Raw genomic sequence first — 24533 nt, 5'->3', positions numbered from 1 at the left:
TTTGTGCTAATCCTCATATCTTATTTGGGTCACCAAAAATTGCAGAGCTCTGTTGTTAAGGACACTGAACCTATTTTACATCTGAAATCAAGTTTTAGGTAATTCAATTCCTTTCATGTGCAATATCAAAATTGAAATTGGATATAATTTCTAGATTCTATATATTGATTACGTAGCAGAAGGCAGAAGGTCATGCTGACTTATGTGCAGAAGTTGCAGTTATGTTTGCAAACGTTGAGGCCTGTAAATTTGTGTTAAAGTTTCATATATATGGCGCAGGGAAAGATCTCATATTGGAAGGGCTCAATCATTTTTGAATTCTTGGTGGATCTCATGCAATACTATGGTGTGGTATAATTATTAATGTCTATCCAAATTGTTTTTACACTCAATTAAACCTCCTTACTTGAAAAATCACTTCATGTTTATTGTTACAGCATTAAATTTTCTGGCTCCATTTCCACTCTTTCTTTTTTTTTTTTGGTGATTTCCTTCACAAAGTAGCTGTGGAATGAAGAGAAAATATTGGAAGATGGACCTCCATACAATACTTCATGAGGTAATTTTTGTAGCTGGAGACCATTGTTATTCCATAATATAAAATCCTTTTCAGAATTTATTTTCCATATTTTGAATTTGAAAATTAGTAATCTCTAATGACCAAACCAATGTAAGAAAATTAAGAAATTAAGATTACTCCATTCATTCAAGGAGATTAGGATTACTAATGGGATACTTTAAGATTCTTGTATGTGGATCAGTTCTCATAATCTTACTATTTATTATTAGAGATCGCGAAATGCAAGACAATACCAGATGCATAGCTACATTGTTTTCTTTGCAATTTTCTGCTTTCATTTGAGCTATTTGAGCTAATTGGGAAAAGACGAGAAATTATTCAACTGATTAGCGAAGTAAATGAGACGTTCTATTTTATTTCCCATAGATATTTGAACTTCAGTAATTGGTAAACTCTAATTACAATTGTCACAAATGAGCTGTTTGTTGTTGTTTTCAGCATGTCTTTGGAGCCATCCACTCTGTCAAGTGAAAGACCAAAAAAACTTTGGAGATTGATATTGTGGCCTTTTGTTAGCTCTTTGTAGGATTATGACTGCTAAATTTTGAGTTCAAGCAGCAAGACTGAATAGAAATAGAGATAAGTTTACATCAACAATTCCAGCTTGAGCCTGTTCTCATCACGTTGCCAGCATCCTTCAGCTAAAACTGACTAGAGGACAAAAGAAATCTCACTTTGCAATTGGGACGCATTAGAAGATGGAATGGAATTAGTGAGTTCAAGCTTTAAGAGTAGACAAAGCTAGTGATAAAGCTCCATGGAAACTCTCCTCTCTGCTCAACTCTTTCTCCTGCAATCTCTTTGATCTACCTCAGGTTGTTTTTGTCCATAAATTGAGGGAAGCAAGTATGGTTGCTGAATCTTTAGCTAAACAGGGTCAATCTCGTAAGCCTGATTTTGTGGCCTTGTTTTAGAATTGTTTTGGCTTCAGACTTTTTTCTTGTTCTACTGTTTTTTCAGTTTGGTTGTTTCACTCCTCTTTTGCTTTGGTCTTATGATGTTCTCTGCTTTGGTGTTTTTGGAGTGAGGTGATTGCTGGTTTAGGTCGGGTTCTTTGGGGAATGCCTGTTGGCATGGGTTAGGTGGCAGCTCTCCTCACCTCCTGTATATTTCTTTTCTTCAATAAAATTTCTTGCTTACATATATTGTTAGATATGAGAAGGATGTGAAGTAATTCAATTTTTGCAGATAATCTCGATTATTGAATTGTATTATGTGTGTTACTAAACTTTGTTACTTCCTACATGTTGAAATGAATTGTAAAACACATATTACATCAGATTTCTTTGGTGTACTACTTTGAGACTGAACTTTGTTTCACAGACCGAAGAAAAAACAAGGAAATGAAATGAAATGAGTAAATACTCTGTTTATGTCATTTGAAGAAATAAAATGAAAAGGAACAAACAAATACAAAGATGAATTCTGCAGATGTTGTAATGCACTGATAGAATTGGTTGCTTAGTTATCATATAATGATTAAGATGCTGATGAAAGCTACTAAGATGGTTGGTGACACCAAGATTCTTACCCAATATCATAACAGGGTTCATCCTTGTAGCCTCATTGTAGGATACTGTGCAAAATTATATCCAAAACTTGCTGCAGTTGATAGCAAGACTGGTTAACTCCTCAACTTGAAATGACAGTGATTCAATAGACGACAAAGTTAAAATTTAAGAAACAAAAAACGAGTTTTACAGCAACTCAATAAATATAAATATTTTGATTTGTATTATTTTTATATAATCTAATAATTTGAATCTAATCTTTGATTTGAATTGAATGAGTGTTTTAATAGCATGGCCGGCAATTGTTTAGTTTGTCGGTAGTTGTTCACATGGGAAAGAAAAAGAAACGAACAACAACTGCACATAAGAATACTGACAAAACCAGAAGAAATATGGGTAGTGGTGAATGTCGCAATTGACTACACATAGGATACTGTGCAAAATTATATCCAAAACTTGTTGCAGTGGATAGCAGGGCAGGTTAACTCCTCAACTTGCAAGTTTGCAAGTTTCTGATATTGTCTTTTGCCAGTGACAATGTACCAATTTCTCCTCTTCTTGTAATTTTGGTTTGGAAAAAAATGACATCCCAATTTTGCCCTTATGATAATTTTGAGGAACTTGCAATGACAGTGACTTAACAGATGACAAAGTTAAAATTTAAGAGAAATTATTAGGTGTACTCATACATATACATCACGTGGGATCTACTCTGTATGTTATAGGAGGAGCTCACTTATCTGGGAGAGTGGGAGAGAGGGAACACTATTTTTTAACGCTCACAGTATATTTAATAATTAGCTAAAATTTAAGAAACAAAAAATGCGTTTTAAGGTGACTCGTTAAATATAATATTTTGATTTGTATTATTTTTAGCAATTGTTTAGTCTGTCGGTAATTGTTTACATGGGAAAGAAAAAGAAACGAGCGACAACTACTCCTAAGAATACTAACAAAACCTGAAAAATATGGGTAGCTGTGATGTTGCAATTGACTGCATAGAAGATTAAGAAATAGTTTCTCAATAGAAAAATACTAACCTCGCTTTCAAGTGCTCTGACTTTAACTCATTTCCTAATATTAAATTTAGAACCATCAATCATTAATTTTTTTTTATAATTTACTCAAAGACTTTGATTTCACCCATAAATATTCCTGCAATCATCTTCTGCTTTCAACTTTTGCTTCAACCCATTTCTTTCATCTTTGCGAGAAGGAGACCATGGCTGAAATGATCCTCAGTTTCGTGGTGGATGCAACTTTGTCCAGGGTAGCTTCGCTCATCACCGATGAAATCATCGGTGCTTGGAATCTCAAGGACGACCTGAAAGACCTTCAAGATTCCCTCACCATGATTAGTGGTGTGCTTCAAGATGCAGAGGAGCAGCAAACCAGAAAGGAGCATGTCAGGCTCTGGCTGAAGAAGCTCAAAGAAGTAGCTTATGAGGCCGAGGATGCCTTTGATGAGTTGGCCTATGAGAATCTTCGACGAAAGGTTGAGATGCAAAGGCAAGACCAATCAGGAACAGAGGTACTGTCACACCTAACTCCCACTCAATGCTAGGAATCATATATGATCAATATACCTATCATTCAAACCAGCTTTTTCTTTGCTATTATATAACGTATATATAACACAAAATTGTTATATATATTTTGAACCGCACTCAAAGGCTACTTCTGTACTCCACGTAGAATATCAGATCCATGTGGCTCTTAGAAAATTACCAAAAATTCAACAGCTATCTCCCTTAGAAAATAGACATTTCCCCCTGTTAAAGGCTGATACGGTGTATCATGAGTCGCACGCCATAGTATAGTTTTAAAAAATGATATCGATCCCACAGGGAATTGTGTTTAAATTGGAAATAAAAGTATAAGCTAATTAGAGTGACAAAATTTAAAGATGTAAAATGAAATTTGGAATTAAAATTGATATTTAAGGAATTAATGCTAAATCAAACAATTAACTAAAATTAATTAAACTAGATTACCAAAAATTAATTTGAAATTTCTATTTATGAAATTAAGAAGAATTAAATCTAAATTCAATAATAAAAAAAAAATAAAGTAATTCTAGAGATTGGATTTAAATTGGATTTAAATTTAAATTGCTATTTATGAGATTTGGAGGATTTAAATCTAAATTCAATGAAAATCAAATTGATTCTAGAGATTGGATTTTTCAATATTGTTTGCATGTGGTTTATCCTTAATTTAGCCAAACACATGAGAATTGCAATTTTGAGGGAAATCAATTCTTAAATTTTTGAAACCTTTTTCAAGCATCTCAAAATTGGTTTTCATTAAATCAAACCTGTTTTCACGTGTGATTTCAAACCTAACAAAAACCCAATTAATGCTCTAATTGATTTTTTTTTTTTGGAAAGTTCCCCTTAATCTTCTTAGCTTATCTCTAACACCAAGAAAATAAAGTTTATTGCAAGATTATCTATCCCTAATATTCACTTTTCAGTCCATCTATTAAGGATTAAAGCTTAACTTAATGAGGGCCCATTCATCAAGCAAGGCAACAAGCTCACAAGCAATAAATCAAAATGTAACAAATCCCATTTAAATGGCTAAATCAGTTCAAAACCACAATACAAAGCAATATTTACAAACCCATCTCTAAAATCTCAATCAACTATTCACTATTCATAGTTTTAGGACAAACCCAAATGTATAAATGAAGAAATAGTGAAAATGTAAGCACAAGGGTAGAAAAACCTAAAATTGCGTAAGGATCTCATTGAGAAAAGTGCGTAAACGTGATCCTTGCTGGAAGAATGCAGAACGTGCTCCTCTCTTTCTCTCTTTCTATCCTTCTAAAAATGCCTCCCTTGCTCTCTATGAAAAGATAATGATAAATGAGACTTTATATAGGCTAAGGGTCTGCCCTAGAATGGGTAAAAAGGGGAAGGTTCCAGAGAAAGTGAGGTAAAAAGCTGGAGTAACGGAAATGCCACGTCAACAATTTCCAGTAAAAATGACATAAGCCGAGTCAGTTGTGGGTTGTGTTGCGGGTTGTGTTGCGGGTTGTGTCGCTCTCGGCCTGAATATCTGACGATCGACACAACCTGCGACATAAGCTAATTCGGTTGTGCTACAGGTTGTGTCGCTCTCGGCCATTTTTTACTCAACTTCAAAATTTTTGCAATTCGACTTTAATCTCTTCCAAATGGCTACTTTGATCAAAATACATCAAATTTCTCCAAATTTAACCTACAAAACAAATAAATTCCAAAAATTAAACTAAGAAGTGTGAAAATTATAAAATTGACTAAATATATACTAATATCTATAATAATAGCTATGAACAAGGGTAAATTATGTGCAAAAATTACACCTAAATGATGATCTAAAATGCATGCATCAAATTCCCCCATACTCAAACTCTTGCTTGTCCTCAAGCAAAATTTCATTGAAACTCATTTGGAAGGGAATAGAATCAGTCTTTGAAAACACAAAATTCACTAATCCAAACCACCAACTTACCTCTAGCCACCAACATTCCAAGTTCCCACCAGCAAAAGCACAAAGAATGAAGCAAGCACTCTCAACAATTGCAGAATAGCTAAGAATTAACCAATCAACCCAAGCAACAAATACTAACCAGCTACAAGAGTCAATTGTGCCAAAACAAACTTAAATGAAATAGATAGCCAATGTGTCTCAAATAGATGGTGAGTAATGTATGGAAGATTATATTGCCAAACCCATATGCAAGCATAAAAGATCTAACTCTACTAATGTAACAAGCATTTTTCAAAAAATCATTAGGTCTTTTTAAGGGTTGTAATGGGGTCAAATAGGGTAAAATTGTGGTTAACAAAGAAAGGGAATAAGGTAAACAAAATATGAGAATAATATTAATCATGAAACTCAAAGTGTACTTTTCTCTCTCTTTTTTTTTTTTTTTTTTTTTTTATCAAGAGGAAAGAAATTCACAATGAATCTCAAGTGCTATCACAATGATTATACAAAGGGACTACTTTTTATGCTTATTTTATTTTATTTTATTTTTATTTTATATGTGTCCCTATTTCATGTCACACCCAAAATTTCCTTTGGGATATTTTGGTGACCTTTTCAACTTTTCACAATTATTCTAGCACTTTTCAAGACGTTTCAATCCTCCGAGATTTTTTTATTTTATTTTTATTTTTATTTTTATATCATTATCATTTTTTTATGCACTTAATTGCTAAAATACTATTCTCATAGATAGGTGGTAGTGTTTAGGTTTAATGGCTAGGTAAATGATTTGGGGTCCAAAGAAATTAGGGATTTAAGGTTCAAGGGGGTTTGCAAGGGTTAAAATGAAATTAAGGTAGGTTAAGGCTAAATGTGAGGTTTAAAATATGAAGAAATGCCTAAGTCATATTCTTATCAAATGCAAGTTAAAAATTTCGCTTCGAAAGATCTAAGATGCTTGTTCTAGGAATGGTGAGACGACAATGGCCATTTTCTTTCTTAAAGGCTTATCCAGACACTCAAAACTCAAAATAACTAATCAGAATCTGCATACCTAGATGAATGTATTAATTTTCAGCTATTAAGTAAGAGAAAGAATAATGCTTAAGACTTTGTACCCAGCTGGAACTTTCATTCCACTTAACCATCTAAAGACAAGTTGGACTTCTTGAATAAGTGGCTTATGGAATTCAAAGACTGGTTTAAAAATCAAAAATTTTAAATGAATGAATGAAATGTATGAGTGTAAATGTCAAGTCAACCTATATGCAGCTAAGTATGCGTAACTAAGTATATGAGGCTATATGCAAAAATATGTACAAGTATGAAGTAATGAATGAGTCGCTATATGCAAATGAAAAAGGAAAAAGTAGTTTTTGCAAAAAATTTACCCTCTCCTCCATACTCAGAATGAACATTGTCCTCAATGTTAGAAGAGTGCATGGAATGGGATAATGTGCAGAAAATGGGTAGCTGATATGTGCATAAAGAATTATTACCCTGTTGCATAAGCGAGAGCACAACTTGTGTTGACAGTGACACAAGCTGAGATGAGAATTGTTACCTCATTGAAGTGCAGCCAATTTAATTAGATAAAATTTGGACAGCTGCTGCACTCATTGCAAAAGAAACAGTGCAATGGAATCCATTAATGAAATCGATTAATCTCAAAAATTTGGAATAGGGAAGTTAAGCGCAGAAAATATAATTATCAAGTGTAAATTTCGAAGGAGCATATCAAAGCAAGTGAGCAATGTACTAAAAACATAAAAGAAAAATGTATGTTATGAGGAACTAAAAAAAAAGAACTGAATAAGTAAATGGTTTAAGTAAAATAAAAACAACACAAGCAAAATATTAACTAAACAAGTTCAAAATACTAATTAACGAAATTAAAGACATAAAATGTAAATGGAGAATAAAAGCTGGTCAGTCGGGTATGAGAAGTCCTTTGCCCTTGCCATCTTGTGGAGGTGGTGGTGCTTGTGGGGGCTGCTGTGGAGAGATGATGCTCAAAATCAGTGCCTGGTTTGTTTCGATCTTCTCCAGTTGAGCTCGCATGACTTTCAACTCGTCTTGCATTTCAGCACTTCGATCCAAATATATGTCAGCTAAATCTCGCAGTGTCTGAAAAGAGACATCCGTCATTTGCCGAAAAGAATAGATCTCATCACTGAGATTCTCCATGAATGTCAGAAGAGTTGATATGGATGGTCCAGAAGCTGTTGATGAAGCAGGTTGAGCAGCTGGTGGAGCTCGGCTTGAAGGTTGTGTAGAAGTCTGCACAAATGGTCGCTCAGATGCTGAGGAGGAACTAATTGCAGTGGGAGAACCAGGTGGTGGTTCTGTTAGTGCAGGAATCTCATACTGCTTGGTAGCCTCATTTTTGATACAAAATTTTTGGTTGGCCAAATGAGGTCCATCCAAAAATAACAAACCAGTTGGAAGATCAGGACACTTGTGTATTTGAGGATTGAAGCCAAAATAATGGGCAATAGGTGTGACCAATCCCCCAAAGACAATGCTACCAGCATTCTAGTGGTCCCGGATCACATGGCGCGTAAATAATAACTGTGGGAAGCCTTTTTGCCAGTTTTTGCACACCACAAAAAGAATAGATCATACTGTGACATTGTGCCAACACTAGATCCTCTGCCTAAAATTGTATTTGCAATTAGTCGCTGAAGCAATCTCAAGGCATGATTCTCAATCTTGGAGGCCTTACTGTGTCCTGGTTTGAAGGTACTCAAGGTGCGATTCGCTCAAAGATTCACACGCATTATAGTCCCATTGACTAGTAGGTATTTTGAACAGACCATCAGGTGGAAAGCCAAAGATATGGTGAAAATTATCCATAGACAGGACCCTATCTTGACCAAGGCATCTAAATTTGATTGTCAAGTCATTGTCCAAGGCAATTTTATGCTCATTAGTGGACAGGGAGGCCATAAACTCCTGTACTAAAATGGGGTAGACCAGTTCCTGCTTATGTGCAAATCGCACCCAACCTAAAGCATCTAACAGAGACTGCATTTCATCATAAATCTTCAAGGATTTAAGTGTAGACACATCCAATTACCGAGTTTGAACCATTTGTCGGGCTACAATTCTTGCCTTATTTTTCTTCATGTCGGCAGTAGGTAATATCCAGTGTGTAGCAGTAGGCAAAGAGGAGGGGAATGCAAGGTTACCTCTAGATGTACCGGGGCGCTTGACCGCTGATTTCGGAATGCCATGTCGGTCAGCAGGCGCGGTGGGCATTGGAGGCGGGATTGGGGGTTGTTGTGTGGCCGGTTCGGGTTGTTTCCGCTTGACGCCGCCCGTCGATTTGTGTGGTTTAATGCTTTTCGCCTTTTTCTTCTTGAGTGTGGCGATCAGAGCATCAACAGAATGGGCCGACGATGGGTTGGCGTGCATGGGTGGGGTGCCTTGGGGCTGCGGCGGCTGTGAGGAGTGGGGAGGCGAGTTTGCGAAGGATAATGGAGATTCGGACATGGCGAAATGGAGGGGCGTGATCGGAAAAAGGAGAAATATGGGAAGAATGGCGGCCGGTGAAGGCGACAGGGAAAATGAAGGTTACGGCAGGGATGGGAGGGTTGTGTCGGAGGGCGATGTCGAGAGAGAGAAGGGGTTATGGGTTTACGGGTTGTGGGCTTGGGTATTGGGGTTTAGTCAGTTGGGCTGGTTTTAGGTTTGGTTTCGGGCTTGTAGGCTTTGGGTTTTTTAATCGGTTGGGTTTTAGATTTAATTTTTGGGTGTGGGCTTTTGGGTTTTACTGCTGGCCCATTCCGGTGAAGGAAGTTGTTATCCTGCAAAACAAACAGGCGACACAAGTTAGAACATAAGGATAGGGGGGTTGTGTCGGAAGTTCTGAAACAATCTGCCCAAAAATGTGCCCAGCGAACATAAGCGGTGACACAAGCAAACCCGGTTATGTCGCAGGTTGTGAAATCTGCTGCCCAAATTTGACCAAATTTCATAGCACCTAAAAAAATTGAAACAAATTAGATTTCAAATGATTAAACCTTTATAACATGAATTCTAATTGTTCAACTTGTTGTTGTTCATTAAATACTCGCACAAAATAATTTTTCAAAGCACCAATTCACACACCCATATTCAAATAATTTTCTTGTTAAACCAAGATGTCAAAATTTGGAAAAATTTTCTCTTAAAATTAACCAAAAGGGCAATGAATCCAGCAATATGAACCAGCAAATACTCAACCTAAAATTTAAAGCTAAAATTTAAAGCTAAAAATTTTTATTGCTCATTTGCTTGCAATGCATTGCATCCCATCTGCACAAGGAAATTAGAACAATGTTAAGCTCTGAGTAAGGAGTATAGAAAAATTTAAAACAAATATATATATATGAAAGAAATAAAGAATCAATGAAAAATTATGAGTTATGTACAAAAATGCTAAGTTTAGGTCTTTAGCTTGACCATACTCACTCAAAATTTCATGGAGAATGAGAAAGATAGCAAGTTGCTATTTTCTCAATTGGTTCACCAGCTGAATAATGCCTCAACCTTTGCCCATTTACCTTGAAATTACCCGATTTTTCACCAAAAATTTCCACAGCACCATGAGGGAAAACTTTCATAATTTTAAATGGACCGGACCACCTTGATTTTAATTTTCCTGGAAAAAATTTTAACCTTGAATTGAATAAGAGAACCCAATCTCCTTCTTTAAAGTCCTTTTTCTTGATATGTTTATCATGCCATTTTTTAGTTCTTTCTTTATAGATCCTAGCATTTTCATAAGCATCAAGTCTCAATTCTTCTAATTCATCAAGTTGCAAAAGTCTTTTGTGTCCAGCAGCTTGTAAATCAAAATTGATTGTTCTAATGGCCCAATAAGCTTTATGTTCTAACTCTACTGCAAATGGCATGATTTCCCAAAACTAACCTATAAGGTGTAGTTCTTATGGGGGTTTTAAATGCTGTTCTATATGCCCAAAGAGTGTCATCTAATTTAAGGGACCAATCTTTTCTGGACTTATTGACAGTTTTCTCCAAGATTTGCTTGATTTCTCTATTTGTGATTTCTACTTGGCCATTTGTTTAAGGGTGATATGGTGTGGCAATCCTATGCTTTACCCCATATTTTCTCATCAATTTTTCAAATTGGTGGTTGCAAAAATGGCTACCACCATCACTGATTATGGCACGTGGGGTACCAAATCTGGTTAAAACAAATTTTTCAGAAATTTTATCACAACATTTGCATCATTGGTAGGTGTAGCAATAGCTTCTACCCATTTAGATACATAGTCCACTCCTACCAAGATATATTTATTCCCATAAGAAGATGGAAATGGCCCCATGAAATCAATTCCCCACACATCAAATAATTCAACTTCTAATATGGATTGTTGAGGCATCTCATCTCTTTTGGAAATGTTGCCTACCCTTTGGCACCTATCACACTTGCTTACAAAGTCTCTCACATGTTTAAACATTTTAGGCCAATAGAAACCTGATGTTAAGACTTTTTCAACAGTTTTTGAGACACTAAAATGACCGCCATATTCAGAGGAATGACAATGGTAAATAACATCATGCATTTCTTCCTCTGGTATACATCTCCTAATTATTCCATCATTACATCTCCTAAACAAAAGAGGTTCTTCCCAAGAATAAAATTTAACATCATGCAAGAATCTTTTCTTTTGTCGCTAAGATAAATCAGTGGCAAGACACCACAAGACAAGAAGTTCACAATATCAAGAAACCATGGAAGTGCAGAATTCAACACATACAATCGCTCATTCATGAAAAATTCATAAATTGGCACAATTTCATCATCTTTATTTTCGCTTTTATCCTAGAAAAGTGATCACCACCACATTCTCAACGCCCTTTTTATCTCTTATTTCCAAATCAAATTCTTGAAGTAACAATATCCATCTAATCAACCTAGATTTAGCTTCTTTCTTGCTCATTAAATACTTTATTACTGCATGATCAGTGAAAACAATTACCTTTGAGTTGACCAAATAAGAACGGAATTTATTGAGTGCAAATACTACCGCAAGGAACTCCTTTTCAGTTATAGCATAATTAACTTGAGCTTCATCAAGGGTTCGCTTGCATAGTAAATGGCATAAGGTTTTCTATCTTTCACGCTGGCAGGATACTCCAACAAAGAAACTCACTTGCATCACACATAATTTCAATGGCAAAGTCCAATCCGGGGTTGCATGATAGGAGTCATTGTTAAGGCCGCCTTCAACCTGCAAAAGCAACCATACAATCCTGATTAAAATCAAATTTAACATCATGATTCAAAAGATTTGTTAAGGGTTTAGCAAGTTTAGAAAATTCTGAATAAATCGCCGGTAAAACCCGGCATGTCCAAGAAAACTCCGCACTCCTTTGACAGTGGTTGGAGGGGGCATTTTTTCAATAATTTCTATTTTAGCTCTATCCACTTCAATTCCCCTATTTGAGATTAAATGCCCTAGAACGATCCCCTCTTGGACCATAAAGTGGCATTTCTCCTAATTCAACACCAAATCATTATCAGCACATCTCTGCAAGATTTTAGACAAATTAGTCAAGCATGAATCAAAATTAGTTCCATATACTGAAAAGTCATCCATGAAGACCTCCATAATTTCTTCAATAAAATCAGAAAAAATGGCCATCATGTACCTTTGAAATGTGCCAGGCGCATTACACAATCCGAATGGCATCCTTCGATATGCAAAAGTGCCATAGGGACAGGTAAAGGTAGTTTTTTCTTGGTCATCAGGATGTATTAGAATTTGAAAGAAACCAGAATATCCATCTAAGTAACAAAAGAATGAATGCTTGGCTAATCTCTCTAACATTTGATCCATAAAAGGAAGGGGAAAATGGTCTTTTCTTGTAGCATTGTTCAACTTCCTATAGTCTATGCACATTCTCCAACTCGTAAGTTCTAGTGGGTATCAATTCATTATTCTCATTTTTAACAATCACACCCCACCTTTTTGGTACAACATGCACAGACTAACCCACTCATCGTAAATAGGGTAAATAATTCCAAAGCAGCTAGTAATTTTAGGATTTCCTTTTCACAACATCCTTCATTGTAGGATTCAATCTTCTTTGGTGTTCAATGGAAGGTTTACTATTTGGCTCTAGGAAAATCCTATGCATACAAACTGTTGGACTAATTCCCTTTATATCATCAATTGCATAACCCAAAACTCTTCTATATTCTCTCAATACTCTCAACAATTTATCAATCTCAATATCACCAAACATGCATTAATTATAACAGGATATGTTTCATTGGGTCCAAGAAAAGCATACCTGAGGTTGGAAGGAAGAGGTTTAAGATCTACCTTTGGGGCATCCTCTACCTTTAATGATGGTGGTTTGATCTCCAAAGTTTGCACTCCTTCAAGTTGAAAAATTGTGGCTTCAGGATGTGGTGGAGAGCTTTCCAAATATTGTGCAAAAGTAGCCATGTTATGATTATCATCATTAATGCTCCCACCATGGACTAAGCAATTTTCAAGAGCGTCTTGTGGATAGCTTTTTCTGAAATGCTCTTGGACAATCTCATCAATAATGTCTACCCGCAAACAAGACTCAACTTCTTCATGTTTCCTTTTCATGGCTGGATTGATGTTGAATATCATTTGATCATCTCCCACTCTAAGTGTCAATTGCTCACCCTTTACATCAATTAATGCACCAGCTGTTGCCAAAAAGGGTCTTCCCAATAAGATAGGAACTTTTGTGTCTTCTTCCATATCTAAAATGACAAAGTCCACCGGAATGTAAAATTTCCCAACATTGATAGGCACATTTTCAAGAATGCCTTCCGGATACTTAATTGAACGGTCAGCCAATGAAAGATACATGTTTGTGGGCTTCAACTCTCCCATATTCAACTTCTCATATATTGAAAGTGGCATTAGGCTGACACTAGCTCCAAGGTCACATAAGGCATTTGCCACACAATTATCACCAATATGACAAGGAATGGAAAACACACCCGGATCTTTGAGTTTGGGAGGTAACTTCTTCTGAATTATAGCACTGCATTGCTCTCCCAAGTTGATGGTGTCATAATCTTCTAGCCTTCTCTTGTTGGAAAGAATCTCCTTCAAAAATTTGGCATAACTTGGCATTTGGGATAGTGCCTCAGTGAATGGCACATTGATATACAACTTCTTTAGCACTTCAAGAAACTTGCCAAATTGTTTGTCTAGCTTGTGCTTGATGAATCTTTGAGGGTAGGGAAGGGTGGGTTTGTAAGGTTCAGGTGGGATGTATGGTTTCTCTCCTTCATCTTGCTCACTTTTGCTTTCTTCTTCTTTTTCATTTTTCTTGCTCTCAACTGAATTTTCTTCTTTTGTGCTCTCTTTTTCTTCTCTCTTGTTTTCACTTTCTTGACCAACTTTTTTACCACTTCTCAAGGTTACAACCTTACATTGCTCATGAGGGTTTTGTGGTTGGCTAGGTAGTTTCCCATAGGAATTGCTTCCTGATGAGCTTGCTTGTTGCGCCAATTGGGTCTCCAACATGCGGTTGTGGACTTGTAATTGATCCATGGTTTGTCTCATGTGTTGCATTTCTTCCTCCAATTTGCTATTCATCTTGCTTTGTTCAGCAAAAAATTTCTCCATCATGCTTTCCAAGGTTGGCTTCGGTTCATGAGGTGGAAGGGATTGTTGTGCTCTTGCTTGATATCCAGGTTGTGGCTGCCTTGTGGGCTGAAATTGAGGCCTATTTTGCTGCATAAACTGCTGGTTATGAGCATAATTTGAGCTTTGGCCTTATTGAGCAAAAGTTGCTTGTGGTCTCCATGTTGAGTTTTTCACATTAGAGTAAGCATTTCCCATAGGTTTCTGTTGATAACCTCCTGCATAAGCAGATTGTTCTTGCAAATAATCATCACCATAAGAAGAGTAATCAACTCCACAACTTTGAGTTCCATCTGTGAAGGCAACTTGTTGCATAGTTGTAGGAGTTGAGGTTGTTGCCTTTGTGCAAAAATCACTAAGAAGCTGAGTCAACTGGTCAAATCTTGCATTCATGTAGCTAACTGAGTCAAGTTCATAGATCCCAGCCTTCTTTGGCTCAAGTGTTCTAGGATTTCCCCACAAATGGGTATTATGAGCAATCTTCTCTAATAGATCATAGCATTCTTCACTTGTCATTCTCATGAAATCTCCTCCTGCTTGTGAATCAATTGTGTTTCTTATGGCTGGAGTAACTCTGGTGTAGAAATTCTGAACAATCATCCATTTCGGTATTTCATGATGAGGACATTGCCTTTCAAGCTCCTTAAATCTCATCCAAGATTCATACAAAGTTTCATCATCCCTTGGTTTAAAAGCTACCATCAAATTCCTCAAATAAGTAGTTTTCCCAGGTGGGAAAAATTGAGATAAAAAAGCTTGAGATACCGCTCCCAAGTAGCTATAATAGCTTGTGGAAGTGAGTCATACCACTCCAATGTCAATCTCAAGAGAGAATGGAAATAAGGTGAGCCGAATAACTTCATCGAAACCTGTGTTGTCTTTGTGTACCACATATCATCAAAAATTTCTTCAAATGAGAATGAGGATTTTCAAGTGGGCTACCTCCAAATTGTGAATTTCAACCATTTGAATAAGACCACTTTAACTCAAATTGATTAGCTCCAATAATAGGTCTTATCTCTCACATCCGCACATCTAGGAAAAGCATAATCTAACATGGATCTTCTTTGAGGATCATTTTGATTAGCAATGCATTTTGCCCGCTTTTGCTGCTTTCTCCATTATCTCCACCAATAGCTCTATTTTGATTCTCCATATTTTCTATTGTCTCCTCTTGCTCAAATATTTGTTGTTCTTCTTTTCTCGCTTCCTTTCTTCTCTTATATTCCTTTTGTTGGCTCGATGTAATTTTTCAATTTCAGGATTGAACAACAATTAAAGGTCACTTGTGCTTTTCGATCGCCTCATAAACAAGAAAAGTACCTGAAAAACACAAGGAGTAGTAGTGAAAATAAAAGAAAATAAAAATTCTAATTAGCTTGAAACAATTAAAATCCAACTTAAAAACAAACAATTCCCCGGCAACGGCGCCAAAAAACTTGATGTGGGGTATCCGCAAGTGCACGGGCCACAGTAGTATAGTTTTAAAAAAAATGATATCGATCCCACAGGGAATTGTGTTTAAATTGGAAATAAAAGTATAAGCTAATTAGAGTGACAAAATTTAAAGATGTAAAATGAAATTTGGAATTAAAATTGGTATTTAAGGAATTAATGCTAAATCAAACAATTAACTAAAATTAATTAAACTAGATTACCAAAAATTAATTTGAAATTTCTATTTATGAAATTAAGAAGAATTAAATCTAAATTCAATAAAAATAAAAATAAAGTAATTCTAGAGATTGGATTTAAATTGGATTTAAATTGAAATTGCTATTTATGAGATTTGGAGGATTTAAATCTAAATTTAATGAAAATAAAATTGATTCTAGAGATTGGATTTTCAATATTGTTTGCATGTGGTTTATCCTTAATTTAGCCAAACACATGAGAATTGCAATTTTGAGGGAAATCAATTCTTAAATTTTTGAAACCTTTTTCAAGCATCTCAAAATTGGTTTTCATTAAATCAAACCCTGTTTTCACTAGATTTCAAACCTAACAAAACCCAATTAATGCTCTAATTGATTTTTTTTTTTGGAAAGTTCCCCTTAATCTTCTTAGCTTATCTCTAACACCAAGAAAATAAAGTTTATTGCAAGATTATCTATCCCTAATATTCACTTTTCAGTCCATCTATTAAGGATTAAAGCTTAACTTAATGAGGGCCCATTCATCAAGCAAGGCAACAAGCTCACAAGCAATAAATCAAAATGTAACAAATCCCATTTAAATGGCTAAATCAGTTCAAAACCACAATACAAAGCAATATTTACAAACCCATCTCTAAAATCTCAATCAACTACTCACTATTCATAGTTTTAGGACAAACCCAAATGTATAAATGAAGAAATAATGAAAATGTAAGCAAAAGGGTAGAAAAACCCAGAAAATTGCGTATGATCTCGCAGTAAAAGTGCAGAAACGTGATCCTTGCTGCTGCTGGAAGAATGTAGAACGTGCTCCTCTCTTTCCCTCTTTCTATCCTTCTAAAAATGCCTCCCTTGCTCTCTATGAAAAGATAATGATAAATGAGACTTTATATAGGCTAAGGGTCTGCCCTAGAATGGGTAAAAAGGGGAAGGTTCCAGAGAAAGTGAGGTAAAAAGCTGGAGTAACGGAAATGCCACGTCAACAATTTCCAGTAAAAATGACATAAGCCGAGTCAGTTGTGTTGTGGGTTGTGTTGCGGGTTGTGTCGCCTCGGCCGAATATCGACGATCGACACAACTCGCGACATAAGCTAATCTTTGCCAGCCGCAGTTGTGTCGCCTCGGCCATTTTACTCAACTTCAAAATTTTTGCAATTCGACTTTAATCTCTTCCAAATGGCTACTCTGATCAAAATACATCAAATTTCTCCAAATTTAACCTACAAAACAAATAAATTCCAAAAATTAAATTAAGAAGTGTGAAAATTATAAAATTGACTAAATATATACTAATATCTATAATAATAGCTATGAACAAGGATAAATTATGTGCAAAAATTACACCTAAATGATGATCTAAAATGCATGCATCAAAGGCAATCAATAATATCATAATAGAACCATAGCCTTTAATGGGCACACAAACGAGGCAGTTCATTTATTTAAAAAACCTAACTTGGGCCTCCCATTTACACACATAATCCACACACCAGAATCCAATCTATACATATATATAATTTTCCATCCTATATATTATCTGTCCAAATAATACATATCCACGTGTTTCTATCAAGCATTAATATCTAATGCATTTGTAGATTTATAAATAAACATAGCAATATTTCTGAGTATTAATCATATATGTAGCTAATATCTAATATTTACTACTAAATTAAGTTGATAATTTGAAAATGCATATGCCTTATAATACCCTTTTTAATTTGCAAAAAGATCTAAAATAACAATACAATACAATTATTATTAATCAAGCTTGATATGAAAATTCAAGCATGCTAACATAATCATATTGCTTCTTAACTCAAACATCATATTAATTTCCAAAAGTTCAGAAATTCTAGAAATATCAATCACAAAAATTAAAATTTGAACTTAATCAATAATATTATTATTTAATTCAAAACATTTCTTAAGAATGAATATTTTATATGCTTGTATAAAATAACTATTAAAGTTTAATAAGAGAACAATTTAATATATTTCACTAAAGCTCACAGATTGGGTTGTTGCAGATACGAAACTGTTTTTCATTCTCCAAAGGCACTCGTTGTGTTAAAAAGGCAGCACTTCATTTCAAAATGGCCCACAAAGTTAAGAATATAAATGAATCGTTGAATAAGATTAAGAATGATGCTATGGGTTTTGGACTTCAGATTATATCAAGACAGCCTCAAATGAACTTGGATCGGCTGACAAACTCAGTCCTTGACAACCCAGTTATGGGGAGGGAAGCTGATGTCTCTAAGATTGTGAACTTGCTGAGCTGCTCCTGTGACCAAGTTCTTACCGTTGTTCCCATAGTGGGGATGGGCGGTCTGGGAAAGACAACGTTAGCTAAACTGGTGTGTCAAGAAGCAATAGAAGGAAAAAAGCTTTTTGATCTTAAAATATGGGTCTGTGTCTCTGATCACTTTGATTACGGAAGAATTTTAGGGGAAATGCTGCAAACTCTTGATGGAAGTATGGGTGGAGTTACCAACATAGATGCAATACTTGGACATCTTACAAAGGCGTTGGAAGGCAAAAAGTTCCTACTAGTTCTTGATGATGTTTGGAATAATGAATCTGAGAGGTGGAATGAGTTGAAAACTTGTTTGATAAGAATTATTAGAAACAATGGAAATGCTATTCTTGTCACAACTCGTACGGAGGAAGTGGCATCAATAGTGGAGACTTCTACTCATTACAGGTATAAACTGGGTGGGTTATGTCATGATGCATGCTGGTCCATTATGAAGGAAAGGGCACTGATTGGAAGTGGAAGAACATCAATCCCCACAGACTTGGAGGGCATTGGAAGGGAGATTGCCAAAAAATGTGGAGGAGTTCCATTAGCTGCAAAAGTTTTAGGTGGGACAATGGGCTTCAAAATGGATAAGGAAGACTGGTTGTCAATTGGAAGCAATGATGTTTTGAATGCATCAGACGGTAGAAAAGATAATGTTGAGTCTATATTGAAGCTCAGTTTTGATCACTTGCCTTCATATCTGAAGTCATGTTTCACATATTGTTCAGCTTTCCCGAAAGATGCTCTGATTGAAAAAGAACAATTAATTCGGTTGTGGATGGCTGAAGGTCTTGTAGGATGCAATGAAGATGAGGGCAACAAGTATTTTAATGCCTTACTTCAGAATTCCTTTTTCCAAGATGCTGAAAGGGACAAATATGAGAATGTTAGATGGTGCAAGATGCATGATCTTGTGCATGACCTTGCATTGTCACTTTCAAATTCTGAGACATTGACTTTGGAAAATTGTTCTGCTGTTGATGACATATCGCGCATTCGTCGTGCACATGTAGATAGGCGAAAGGCATCCATTTTAGCGGCATTTCCAACTGGTGGTGGTAAGAAGTTGCGTAGTTTATTCATAGATGGTTTCGAGCTTGATAATTCTTGGAAGCTGAAAAGCTTGCGGGCCCTACTTCTTTATGGTATCAAAAACTTGCCATCTTCGGTTGGTAAGTTGAAACATTTGAGATTTCTTGACGTCTCCTGGACTGACATCGAAGTGTTGCCTGAATCCATCGCCCAGCTGTATAATTTGCAAACATTGAGATTCCTTAGGTGCAAATCACTTAAGGAGGTTCCTAGAAATAAAATATGCAATCTGATCAGCTTGAGTCACATTGAATTTGATAATGATGACCATATGCCATCTAAGGTGGGGCAGATAACTTGTCTCCAAACACTATCACTATTTGTTGTGGGTCCAGATAGGGGAGGCAGCATTCAAGAATTAGAATGCTTAAATCAACTAGGTGGCAAGTTGAAAATAACTCATCTTGAGGAGGTGAGAGACAAAGAAGAAGCCAAGAAGTCAAATATACAGGGGAAAAAGAAATTAAAAGCCCTTAAATTTGAATGGAGTGATGGAAGAGAAAGCAGCAGTAATGATGAGCAAGTGTCGGAAGTCCCCCAAACATAGAGAGAATAAAGGTACAAAATTACATGGGTGAAAAGTTCCCGCTGTGGCTGTATATGATGAAAATTTCGAGTGAAGGATTCGATAAGTTGGTGGAGCTTGAATTGGGGAATTGTGAATGCTGTGAAGAACTTCCAAGGCTTGGACATCTTCCTTGTCTTCAAACGCTCATAATAGAACGAATGCCTAAGATAAGATGTATAGGGAATGAATTCTATGGCATTGACAGTGGAAGCACAAGCAATGGAGGGAAACTGTTTCCAGCATTAAAGAAATTATATTTTGGTGATATGGAGAGTTTAGTTGAATGGAAGGCACCAGCAGTAGATGAAGGAGGCGAAACATCTGTATTTTCTTGCCTTGAAAAATTGAACATTGTGCATTGTCCCTTGTTGGCAAAAATTCCATTAAGTGATAGTTCATCGCTTGTCACATTGGAAATCGTAAGTTGTGAACAATTGATTTACTTATTTGAAGAACTGCAAGTACACTCCTTCCCCTCTCTTAAAAGCATTACAATTAGACGGTGTCATAAATTAATTTGTCTTCCAAGTGGACTGAAATCCTTCACTTCTCTGGAATCATTGGTGATAAGTTACTGCCACGGCCTAACATCTGTTCCTGAATATTTAGGAGAATTGCATTCTCTTCGTCTTTTAGAAATAAGAGACTGTGAAATGTTGAGTTGCTTTCCAGAGACAATATTAGGAGGCCTCACCCGATTAAGGGAATTAAGAATTGGCAATTTCTCGAAGGAGTTGGATTCTTTCGCTTATCTGAATTCAATCCAAGACCTCTCATCCCTTGAATCCTTAACTATATATGGGGATTGTAAAGATAGAATAAAGTCTCTGCCAGATCAACTTCAACGCCTCACTGCCCTAAACTCATTGTCTATATGGTATTTCTATGGATTAGAAGCTTTCCCAGAGTGGTTGGGCAACCTTTCGTCCCTTCAAATTCTTGAAATTGGGTGTTGTAAGAATTTGAAGTATTTTCCTACAGCTACAGCCATGCAACGCCTCCCCAAATTAAGGAATCTGTGGATTCTAGGTTGTTCCCTTCTTAAGAATAATTGCGCCGAAGGAAGTGGCTCTGAGTGGTCAAAGATTTCTCATATCCCAAACATATGGATGGGTAAGTTAGCCATCATCTGATTTCCTTTCTCCTCCTAAGTAATTTAAACAAAAACGTGAAATTTGTTAAATTTGAATAGAAAGGTTGATTGATTTTACTACACACCAAAATAATTCTAAAATTTCTCCCTCCTTAATTTGTCATTGATCCACTCCTATTTGTTTTCTTTTCCAGGGGATTAATTACCATTTTTGCTTTTCTTTGGGCGTGGACACTGCACTAGCTTTATATGGAATACTCAGGTATTTCAATTCCTTTCATCTGCATTTCTCAAATAGTATTTTTTATTTCTTCTTCTCCTTTTCTTTTTTTGTGAATAATGACTTCATTGATGGTTCTCACGCAAATATTACAACTTGAAATTTGTTTAATTTATGCAAGGTCTCAGGTATAATTATTTTTCCTAATCCTCAGATCTTATTTTAGTCTCCACAAATTGCAGAGCTCTGCTGTTAAGTAGACAAATGATTAAATTTGAAATTTTCTTTTCCTTTCTGGTGTGTTTGGATGAAGTGAGAGAAGGTTTTATGAGGTAAGGTAATATAGAAGGTAAGGTAAGAAAAACTTCCCAACTGACCATTTTGGTGGGTTGAAAATGTGAGGGTCTCTAAACCTTACCTCCTTTACAAAACCTTCACTCATACCTTACCTTCAAATCCAAACAAGTTGTTTTTCCAGGACCTTAGCTAAATTGTTAACTCAGTAATTGAAGAGTTTTAATAAAGGAACTTCCAAGCTTTTGTTCTTACCATATTTCTTCATTTTTAGCTGCAAATTTGAAAGGCTAATTTACTATAATTGGATAATTTTTTTTTTCCCTGAAAAATAAGCATATGAAGTCCCTCCTGCATCTTAATGTTTTCTGTTTATCTCACCATTTTGAAATGTTCAAAGTTCTTTCCCAAATATCACCAGAAAATGAGGAGATACATTTATAATTGTTTAAAGTAAATGATATTTATCCTACGTTGAAACTTATCCCTAATTGCCTGTTTATCTTGGCACCTTCTAACCTCAACAATTAACAAAATTCTTCTTGGCCCTCACTGCCTGCTCATCTTGCTTAGGCTATCACTCTGATTTTCACATGTTACCATTTCCTGCACTTGATGAATCTTTCATTTCCATTGATATGTGTGACTTACCTTTCATATGCTATGGATCTTCCTTAATTTTATGATACATTCTCTTTATGTTTTTTTGTATCGACTCAAAATTCACAAACTTTAAACTACAGGTTCATTAAGTAAGAATGATTTCTACCAACTTCCATTTTTGTAACATTTACATCAACAGCAGCCTGGCAGATGATTCCTTCTAAATTTAGATGCAGGCATGGCTGCAATTTCCGAAAACAATTACTTGCAAAGCCAGTGTTCAATTGAGGATTAACAGACCTTATGATTATATAGTCATTGATAATTTGATGTCCACACCATCAGCTATTCCAACAAGCCCCAAAATATTCATTTAACCCTTCATTTGCTGTTCATTGGGTAATTACTTTTTCTGGCAATGGCAGGCTCTTTTTCCTATCCAATGTTTTCTAAAACCAGTACTTCCTGAAAGTGAAGTGTTCTATATTCCTTTTAGTCCATGTTTGACTGGCTCAAGTTTTAGCAAAGCGAATGCATATAGTCCATCAAATCAAGATATGATATTTATACTCACTTTGATTTACTTAGAACTAGACACATGAATTGTATTTTCTTATTATCCACCTTTAGTAAGACTTTACAATATTATATGATTTCTTGAGACAGATGATAGGAATGATGCAGATACAAATGGAGATTTTCAGTAAGAACGAGTTTACGGCACCAAGAAAGAAAAACAGCCAGCTTCATTAACTTGTTTTCAATGGAACAGATAAATATTCACAATTAAAGAAGACAAGCAAGCATGTCTTCACTTGGGGTCAGTATTGAAAGTAGATTTGATGTCTAGATTCTCTGGTTTTTCTTGGATAGCATAGGGCAGAAGATCATACTGACTTATGCGCATAAGTTGCAGAGAGTTTACAAATCTTGAGGCTTGTAAGTTAGTGTTGAAGTTTCTTATGATCTATTTGTTGCAGGAAAACGCCTACTTTTGTGAGGGTTCAATCATTTGCAAGTTCTTGGTGGACCTCATGCACTTCAAGATCTAGTTGACCAGTATTATTATTAATATCTGTTCCAAATTGTCTTTGTCAATTGAAGGGTCCTACGTAAAAGATGACTTCATGTTTATTGTTGCAGCAATAGATTTGGCGGCTCCAGTTCCACTTTCTCTTATGGTGATTTTCATCACAAGGTAGCTTTGCAATTTCAGGAAAGCGAAAATGTTGGAAGGTGGTCCGCTGCATGATACTTCATGAGGTCATTTATGTAGCTGGAGGCCTTCATTGTAATTCCATGATATAAAACCCTTTTCAACAATTGCTTTGAATATTTTGAATTTGAAAACCAGTAGTCTCTAATGAGTAATGGCCAAAGCAATATAAAAAAATATAATAACTCAATTTATTGAAGGAGATTAGGATTACTTATGAGGAAATTTTAAGCTTCTAGCTTGTGTGCAAGATTAGGATTATTAAAGAATATATGTTACTGTTTGTTAAAACTTACTATTTTGAGCAATTCTGATAATCTTACGATTTGTTAGAGAATGTAGGATGCAAGATAATTTCAGATACACAGCTGCAATGTTTTCTCTGGAATTTTCTGCTTTCATTTGAGACGGTTGGGAAAGACAAAAATTGTTCAACCGGGTAGAAAGGTAATGAGACATTTTATTTTATTTTACCTTAAGATATTTTAATTTCAGTCATTAGTAAACTCTAATTACTTTTGATTAACTGAGGTGAATTTGTGACATTGATTATGAGGCACATTTACGTTGAAGAGGTTACACAAGTAATTGTTTTTTGTTGTGCTTCAGAATGTCTTTGGTGCTGTCAACATTATCCCAAGTAGTAGACAAAGGGATTAAGCTTGCTAAATTTTGAGTTCGAGCAATAAGAAAGAACTGAAATAGAGATAAGTTCACATCACTAACTTGAGTTTTGAGCCTTCAGTTCTCCTGAAATTGACAACATTTTTCGGCTAAAACTGACTAGAGGACCAAGTAATCTCACCTTCTGGAATCATTAGAAGATGCAATAAGAGCAGACAGAAGTAATGATAACTCTCCTCTCTGTTCAATTCTACTTCCTGCAGTCACTTTGCTCTAACCCAGGCTGTTTTTGTCCATATATTGACGCAAGCAAATACAGTTGCTGATTCTTTAGCCAAACAGGGTCAATCTCGTTTGTCTGATTTTGTGGCCTTGTTTTAGAATTGTTTTGGCTTCAGACTTTTTTTTTTGTTCCACTATGTTTTCAGTTTGGTTGGTTGGCTCCTCTTTAGCTTTGGTCTTATGATGTTCTCTGCTTTGGTCTTTTTGGAGTGAGGTGCTTGCCTTTTTAGGTCGGGTTCTTTGGGGAATGCCTGTTGGCATGGGTTAGGTGGCAGCTCTCCTCACCTCCTGTATGTTTCTTTTCTTCAATAAAATTTCTCGCTTATATATATAAAAACTAGTGTCAACTGTTGCTTGTACAA

At 35.7% G+C, this 24533-nt stretch overlaps 3 protein-coding genes and 1 non-coding gene across 8 annotated transcripts in view; all 4 read left to right on the top strand.

Moving 5' to 3' along the window:
- Positions 1-19818, top strand: part of LOC131173096 (putative disease resistance protein RGA3) — a 41448-nt gene extending 21630 nt beyond the window's left edge. The window contains exon 2 of the mRNA XM_058134754.1: positions 17905-19818. Coding sequence (XP_057990737.1) covers positions 17905-19818 — 1914 coding nt within the window. The remainder of the gene's footprint in view (positions 1-17904) is intronic.
- The window catches only part of LOC131172599 (putative disease resistance protein RGA3), a 25074-nt gene extending 3660 nt beyond the window's left edge, over positions 1-21414 (top strand). Inside the window, exons 3-6 of one of the 4 annotated variants that reach the window (XM_058133804.1) lie at positions 46-98; positions 280-346; positions 438-559; positions 1019-1719. The gene's annotated coding sequence lies outside the window, so the exon portion shown is untranslated. Of the gene's footprint in view, positions 1-45; positions 99-279; positions 560-1018; positions 1720-21394 lie in introns of those variants that run through there. The other 3 variants (XM_058133805.1, XM_058133803.1, XM_058133806.1) reach the window with 3 other exon arrangements.
- Positions 14830-14936, top strand: LOC131173592 (small nucleolar RNA R71). Its single transcript, XR_009143906.1, has one exon. It is a non-coding gene; the product is annotated as a small nucleolar RNA R71 (small nucleolar RNA).
- LOC131172600 (disease resistance protein RPV1-like) lies at positions 19765-24533 on the top strand. Of its 2 annotated transcripts, XM_058133811.1 has the most exons (7): positions 19765-20952; positions 21127-21194; positions 22716-22869; positions 23030-23108; positions 23193-23340; positions 23608-23712; positions 23875-24533. In XM_058133811.1, the coding sequence occupies exons 1-2, from the start codon at positions 19842-19844 to the stop codon at positions 21132-21134; spliced, it is 1119 nt and encodes a 372-aa protein (XP_057989794.1). In that variant the 5' UTR covers positions 19765-19841; the 3' UTR covers positions 21135-21194; positions 22716-22869; positions 23030-23108; positions 23193-23340; positions 23608-23712; positions 23875-24533. The 2 variants fall into 2 exon arrangements, with proteins under 2 accessions (XP_057989794.1, XP_057989793.1); XM_058133810.1 differs by having other exon boundaries at positions 23193-23712.

The sequence above is a fragment of the Hevea brasiliensis genome, chromosome 14, assembly GCF_030052815.1.
Source record: "Hevea brasiliensis isolate MT/VB/25A 57/8 chromosome 14, ASM3005281v1, whole genome shotgun sequence".
NCBI lineage: Eukaryota > Viridiplantae > Streptophyta > Magnoliopsida > Malpighiales > Euphorbiaceae > Hevea > Hevea brasiliensis.
Note: the sequence above shows the minus strand (reverse complement) of the source record. Positions and strands in the feature narration are given on the sequence as shown.